Source organism: Dipteris shenzhenensis, chromosome 20 (assembly GCF_047967505.1).
Source record: "Dipteris shenzhenensis isolate YYH24624 ecotype China chromosome 20, Dip_SZ_1.0, whole genome shotgun sequence".
Classification (NCBI taxonomy): Eukaryota; Viridiplantae; Streptophyta; class Polypodiopsida; order Gleicheniales; family Dipteridaceae; genus Dipteris; species Dipteris shenzhenensis.
This window is the reverse complement of record NC_141615.1, coordinates 4,338,642-4,346,058: the sequence shown is the minus strand read 5'-3', so window position 1 is coordinate 4,346,058 and position 7,417 is coordinate 4,338,642. Positions and strand designations below refer to the sequence as shown.

The 7,417-nt window shown below is 43.3% G+C and overlaps 1 protein-coding gene across 3 annotated transcripts; it reads right to left on the bottom strand.

Moving 5' to 3' along the window:
* Positions 1-345: 345 nt before the first annotated feature.
* LOC147889153 (transcription factor GTE4-like) lies at positions 346-6,060 on the bottom strand. Of its 3 annotated transcripts, XR_015542854.1 has the most exons (6): positions 4,124-6,060; positions 3,980-4,022; positions 3,732-3,875; positions 3,342-3,514; positions 3,106-3,201; positions 346-666 (listed from the first exon to the last, which is right to left on the bottom strand). XR_015542854.1 is itself a non-coding variant. In XM_087391238.1 (5 exons), exons 1-4 carry the CDS (start codon positions 5,732-5,734, stop codon positions 3,441-3,443), a joined length of 1,872 nt encoding a protein of 623 aa, XP_087247364.1. In that variant the 5' UTR covers positions 5,735-6,060; the 3' UTR covers positions 2,723-3,201; positions 3,409-3,440. The 3 variants fall into 3 exon arrangements, 1 of the variants encoding a protein (XP_087247364.1); XR_015542853.1 differs by lacking the exon at positions 346-666 and having other exon boundaries at positions 2,723-3,201; XM_087391238.1 differs by lacking the exon at positions 346-666 and having other exon boundaries at positions 2,723-3,201; positions 3,409-3,514.
* Between the last annotated feature and the right edge of the window lie 1,357 nt (positions 6,061-7,417).

Sequence of the window (7,417 nt, the reverse complement as noted above, 5' to 3'; positions counted from 1 at the left end):
AATGTCTACTACAAACTTCTACCACTTTTAAAGCCCCTCGCAACCCAATGCCATGTGTCATGATGCAATTGGAACCACCACTGTATCTCTTGGCCATGTCACACTCTAGCACTTAGATTACAACAACACATCTCTTCCCCTCATGCAAAGCCCACACCTTGTGATCCATTGGAAACATGAGACCCTAGCACTCTAGTTGCTACAATATATTTGTTTGATTTGCTACCATATATTTGTTTGATCTATTCTCTATCCTCACGATGCATCTACCTCTCTCTACAATCGTCCACCCTCACAAAGCCATGTGGCACTCCTTACACTCTCTTCAATTTTTCCCCTAAATCTCTAGAAATCATTCCCAAACCTCCCTATACCATTGTTAGAAAGGGAAGGAGCATGCAGTGACATTAGACAGTGCAAAGGCTCAAAACTATGTACATGTTTGGCATTTTGCATGCCCTTAATGCATAATGCAGTCCAATTTGTACGATACATATTGAACACTCAACTTTGGAATGTTCATATAATACAGATTCATGGAATACAATCCTAAAGACATCTGTCCAATGTGCAGTAGTCGCAATTATGCAACTGGCAGGACATGGAACCTTTTTGATGAGCAATACGTATAATGTACACATTCTGAATCTCTCCAAGCCATTTAGCCTGCAAAAAGAGAACCATTTGATACAAAAACAATATATATTGAGCACCACGGATAAGAATACTCTCCTTACAGTTGCACCATGCTCTATTTTGTTCATTTTTTGCCAATGCGAGCTTCGTTACAGTTGAGTGACAGAATGTCTTCAATTTTCAATACATTCATAGACTATTTTTGAAACTATATTTAGCTACAAAATAAACACTCCAAAACATAAATGCAGTTCAGCTTGTTACTTATAAGTGCCACAAAGGGGGCAACTTCATACTCTCAAAAATTCACAACAGGAAGGAACATTTTAGCCCGAGAGAAGGGGTAGAATAAACATATCATAGCATGTGTCCAACCAGAAGGGAATGATGCCCACGTAGAGAATTTTTATTCAACAAGGCAAACTACTACTATATCTGGAACAATGAAAATCTATAATTACAACATAATCACAAGAAAAAAATGCTCACATTTAAATGTTGGTAGAGGGAATCCAGCTCTTACTAAGGAGGACAAAAACCCTGGGACTAAAAGAAGCGATGGAAATAAGCATATCATAACATCTATGTCCAACCAGGATGCATGCTACTACAATCTGCAACAAACACCCTGGAACCCAAAAGAAGGGATAGAATTAACATAGCATTACATCTGTGTCTGACCAGGAGGCAGACTCCTACAACCTGGATCAACAAATATCTCAGGATACAACATCGCAAGTATCCTCAGACTGCAAATCCACATAGCTTGAGTCAAATCTACAAAACCTAGGCACTAAAAAGGTACTCACTATCCATCTATAGATTTTCCCTTGGGATAGATTTGAACAAGCACAATCTTTTATCCAAATACCTAACTTTTGAACAAGCATGATCTTTTATCCAAAAAGCTATGACTTCCAAACAAATACCCTGGGGATAAACCAGTACTATTCATTTCTGAGCAATCATTTGTCCCATAACCTCACCATACAGTTACGGGCATTGTTACACCCTTTCTTAATAAAAGGCCATAGTGTCTATCCGGTGCATCTACATCGACCACAAACATCCACATCACCTCCTGAACAAAAGGTCCTAGTGTCAAGCCCATGTTAAAAGGCAAATCTCCAATTAGAACAAGGCTGTTATACTCACCCGGTGCATCTACACAGACCACAACCGTTCCTGTTAGATCACCTTGGTCTAGTAGCAACCTTCAATGGCACAGCCAAAAAGCTTACCCACTCATCCCACATAAGACCCAGTCTTGATGTAACCCTTCAATATGAGCGACTCTAAGAGGTAGGTTAAGAGGTAGGTAGAACTCAAGCAACAGAGGCACAGCTGTGAACTTGCCGATGTTCAATGGTACATATATTATTTCAAAGTTTCCAGAAACAAGGGAAGAACACAACAGGTTTGTTCTACAACAGCTCTTAAGACTTCCCAAATTGGGAAAGACCCCAAGGAGAGTAGCGTGCTGGACAGTTTAATAGCTTACTTCCAGGGAAATATCAAAAACTAAATAGAATAAAGATATGTTGCAAAATAAGAACCACATAGATGGTCAGGAAATTTCCACATGAAGCTAAGCAATAGGAGAAGAGATTAGACTTGAGACCAGCTGCAATTCCAATTAATGCATTTCCATCTTCACACGGGGCATAGAAAGAGTGAAGGAACCAATTTATACATTTATTGGGCATAGAAGAGTTATGACAAACAATTGATATATGGGACTTTAAAGAAACTCAGATAAAAATGGCAAAGAGTTCTTCAAAGCCTTAATACATTACAGCCTGCCAAGAGGAAGCTGAAACTGGCATACCATGTGGGCACATGCAAAATTGAGACAAAGCACAGAAGGCACTCAAGAACAGCAGGGAAAAATGTTGCCAAAGTGGTGGCTAACACAAGCATGCCTCCAGCTGAAGACCGGTGCCAGTGCTATCCTGCATGGGAAACCACAGTGGGAACAAGCACGCCTAAGGCTCAAATATAATGACAGGGCTGTCTTGTATGAGAAACCACCACCAGATGGGAACCACAGCTTGTAGTACAAACATGTGAGACATGTAGGATCACCAAGCTTCATATTTAATAATTTTACTTACATTTGCAGATAAACTTGCAACCCATCAATGTGTTACCTCAGAGAAGAAACCACCCACACACGCACACGTAAGCACAACCTCACACTCAACCCATGAATATGCTTAGATGGGAACCAGAAACCTGCACTTAGGTGGAAAACCTCCCAAAGCCATTCACTGTTACAGGACCAATTAAGAAACTTCACTCCAACATTTGAGCTTCTCAGATGCTTACATTCTAAAGTAACATCTGGGCAATTTCAAGAGGTGTTACAGGGCCAATTAAGAAACTTCGCTCAAACATTTCAGCATTTCTCAGATGCAACATTCTAATGTAACATCTAGGCAATTTCAAGAGAGAGGTTTTGAAGCTTACTATAAAAACCTGAGCCAAAAAAATCGACCAGTAGAATAGGGAGAGCAGAATGAGTAAGCATTTGCAGACTGCTGTGAAGGCCCGTTCGCAAGATACCTGTCATAAGAGAATCTAGAATCAGATCTTCCGTTGAAACAAGTCTTAAAGAAAGGCCAACATGTAATAAAGAAAGCAGGCCAACATGTAATAAAGAAAGCAGGAAACGTTGGGGACTCGAAAACTCTGCATTAACCTACCCTGCTGAATCTTTAGCAAGCAATTTTTGTAACCCACCATAGGCATTGGTTTAAGTTGACATCTCACCACCAATCTATTAGGAAACTCCCTCAGAAAGCTTAAAACCGCCTGTCTGCTGATTGTGCATCACCAGCATCACTGTCACTGCCAGATGAGCTGCCTGAGTCCGAGTCTGTAGACCACAAGAACCAGCACATTATAAATCCAGCAAGTGAAATCAACATCGAAGGCAGGAAAATAAAATTGAGGCCATATTTCAGAAGAGACAAATAGGGATGCTGTAAGTCACAGTTGGTCATCCAAAGCAACAACCACTTGTAACTAGTACTATTCCAAAACACAAACAGCCATTTCTTACACAGAAGCACAAAGCCTGGAGAAATACAAACCACTAGAAGATCCTGAATCACTACTTGAGCTTCCCGAGGTGCTTGATCTACTAGCATACCCTCGATCCTTGTCTATCACCACAGGAGGGAAGCTAGCATCTGGCATGTCATCATCAATATCCACATCCTCATCACCAGGATCACCTACGCAATTGGAACCCTTGTCATTAGGCTGCCTAGTTCTGAATAGCACTTCATCAGAATTGAAAGGGTTTCTAAAAATTATCACAATACCACACAAAACATACCTTTCCGCCCCTTGCAGGCTAAGTCAGCAAGACCATCTCCAAACTGTCAATAACCAAAACGAGATGAAAATTACGCTTGCATATTGCAGAGGACACATTCATACACTTGCAAGCTTCCCGACCACAAACAAAGGCAGCTCGTACCTGGCTTCCGGCAACAGACAAAGATTGGGACTCTTTCTTGTTCTTCCCTGCGGCCTTCATGCAGTTAGTGACATAGCGATGAAGTTCCCAAAGAGTCTCTTTATCAAATGTGGCAATATCAACTTCAATGACGTCCCCCTTTTGATTGAGATTCGGGTTCTTCTCTTTCATCAGCTGTACGATGTGATCCATTTTGTCCATAGGCAGAAGCTGCAGGTTAGCACTTAGTTTCTTTTTCTCTTGAAATGTCATCTCTCTCCTTGGCTTCGGATGAGCTTTGGGTTTACAATTAGAAACGGAAAGCTTTTTCAAAGCCGGTGTCTTCTTCTTGGACTTCACTTGCGATTGATCCGACACCTCCTGTCTTTGAAGCCTTTCAGGAACACACGACACAGGCACAGGAAGAAGACGTGGACGTTGCTCATACGGTGCCATAAAATCTTCCTCAATCCTACTCCTCTCCTCCTCGTATTTCTCGTCGATTACTCTCCATTTCTCCTCAAACAGTTTACGCAGCGCGTCAGCCATTGCAAACACCTCGTCCGTAGGGGGGTTGTACGTCATTGCATTGGAAAAGGTGAGTCTCACATCCTCGGCGAATTCCACAGGAGTGAAATAGTCGTTCCTACTCAGTTTCTGTTTCACCGTCCCAAGATCCATGGGCCTCTTGATGACCATAAAGTAATCTGACAGACCAAGCTTCACAGGATCGACAGGTTCATTGAAAACCCATCCGTGTTTGTGCCCCATTAACCGCTTCAATAAATTCCCGCACTGCCGCAAAAGGTCTGAAAACTGTCGACTGAGCGAATGTTCCACGACCGGTCGCTTCTTGTCACGGCTATCCAGTTTCAAAAGCGCTCCCCTCTTTGAACCAGAGCTGGGCTTTGACTTAGATTTCTCAGGCGGAGGCATTTTATCCTTGCCCATGAGAAACTCCGAGTTGTGGTACAGCTGATTGGCTTTTGGAGTACGCTTCTCCTTCAGAGACAAGTCCCCCTCGAATGTAGAGAAGCTATGCTGGCGAACGATACCGATATCTCTGAGAACCGGCACAGACTTTCCCACTGGAGTCGAAATCCGATGGGAAGTTACTTCCCTGCTCGGACAGCTTTTCGCATCGTTCCCAGAGAATTGAGCATCGCTACAACTATAGTGCACACCAACAGACTGAGATTGACTCCTGATCTGACATTCCCTTGCTTCGAGCTTGCAGGACAAAATTCTAAGCCGCTCGAGCTCCCGCCTCAGCTTGCTACGGAGCTCCGCTCTCTCGGAACGGGTCATTCCTGATACAGAAACAGTAGCGTGTGCAGTCAAAATTGTTGCACCGAAATGCTGGTTCCCATCAGTGTCATTCCTCCGCGACTCTTTCGCGGGGTCTGCGTTCAAGCTCATCGACTTCCGATTGAAGGTCGATGAGTCGTCAGATGCTGCCTCGAAGTAAGGAACCCCCGCTTTCATGGCGGTATATCCCCTCTCCCTGCTGGTATCTACCGCTACCATGTTATCGGGAGCTCGCCGGAACTTGTTCGTCCTGTTGGATGAGGACATGCGACCAAGAAATCGCTGCTGATAGCCTTCATGGGTGGCCACAGCTACCGAAGCCATGCAATGAGGAGGCGCTTGGCATACAGAAGACCGGCAAGGGGGTGAAGCAAGGAAGGGGAAGTCCTTAGGGTAGGCAACAGGCCAGATCTATGATAGTGTGGCCCTGCGACACATCTGGGTGAGGCGGCCTGCCCCGACTGCTGGGAGAGGAGTGAACGGGGAGGTAGATGCGAGAAAGGAGGGGCGGATCTATGCAGAACGAGGCAGTGACAGGGAAGAGGAGGGCCGCTAGTGCACTATTCGAAAAGTGGAAATGGCGCGAGGGAGATGAGATGCTTGGAAGGTCCTAGGAGAGCAGAAGAAGAAGAAGAAGAAGAAGAAGAAGAAGAAGAAGGCAGGTGGGAGGAAGAGCAGCAGAGGAGCAGGCGAAGGCGAGAGATGGCTGGCCGCTTCTACTCTCTGCCGCCCTTTAAAGGAGGCCCCCCCCCTTCCCGCCGTCCGATCTCTGCCCCATCCCACGGTTCCAGCCCCTTCTAGGGCTCCCCTTTCCGCCGCTCGATCTCGTCTCCATCCACGGTCTCTAAACGTCCATAAGTGTTTTACCAGCGATCGCATCCCCTCCGCTAGAGAGGGAAACAAGGTGAATGATATATCTATCATTTGCCTCTCACTGAGTGAAATGCCAAGAGAGCATAAAATTGGAAATGTGCAGAAGTTGAAGTTGCTTAAGTTGCTTTTGGCCAAATATACCCACTTCTTTGTTTGATCTTTCTCTCCTCCTCCAAGAGTGATGCTTTGATTTCTACCAGACTTTTACCTCTAGAATATTGGTGAGTGTGGTTACAACAGTGCCATATTCTTCATTGAGACTTCTAAGTAAGATGGCAATGACAATATCTTCATCGAGATTAAACTTGATGCCAGATAACTGTGTCAAAATGCTCTTCATTGAATTTAGATGTGAAGAGATGGACTCCCCCCTATCCAATTGTAAGTCAGAGAACTTGATAAGCAAGCTATACTTAGAGCATCTTCCATGTGCTTCAAACACATGCTCAAGATGAGTCCATGCAGCATAAGCAGTCTCACATCTATCAATGTGATGAATAAAGGAATCACTCAGACCAAGAGCAATTATAGCAAGAGCTTTTTCATCTTTTAGAAGCCATGAAGCTTCTCCTTCTCTAGTTGCAGGGTTAGTTTCTTTGCCATTTACTACCTTCCATATTCCCTTTTTCATGAGAATAAACTTCAGTTTTGTTTGCCAAGTGTGGAACCCCTCTTCTTCAAACGTATCTATTTTTAGTTTGGAAGCCATTTAGGAAGGTCTTACCAAAATAATGGCAATGTCTAATCCCTTTACAAAAGGTCAATCTTTCTGAACAAAAAAATCACCTTCACCATATAGATGCAAATTGCAAGATAAGAATTATGAAAAACCTAATTGTTTGGCATAATCATAACCAATTGGTTTCTCCCATAACCTCTTAACTAGGGTCTTCTTTACCTTATACTTTGTCTTTGTAGTCTTCTTGGTACTTGAAGAAGAAGATTGAGAGTTTGGCATTTTGTTAAGAAATCAACATCAATTGAACTTCTGATTTGAAAAAGAAATCTCTGAATCTCTTATTTGAATTCTAACTCCTCAAGCATCAACTTAGCATTTAGTGTAGCATCTATTTTCAAAAAAATAGTCAAGAAATGCTTGCAGAAACAGAGTAACCTTGGAGGATTGCTACCTCA

Coding starts and splice junctions, on each gene's coding strand:
- LOC147889153 (XM_087391238.1), bottom strand. CDS start 5,734: ATGGCTTCGGTAGCTGTGGCCACCCATGAAGGCTATCAGCAGCGATTT. Junction 3,876..3,979: donor AGCCTGCAAGGGGCGGAAAG/GTATGTTTTGTG, acceptor CCAATTGCGTAG/GTGATCCTGGTGATGAGGAT. Junction 3,515..3,731: donor TGATTCAGGATCTTCTAGTG/GTTTGTATTTCT, acceptor TGTGGTCTACAG/ACTCGGACTCAGGCAGCTCA.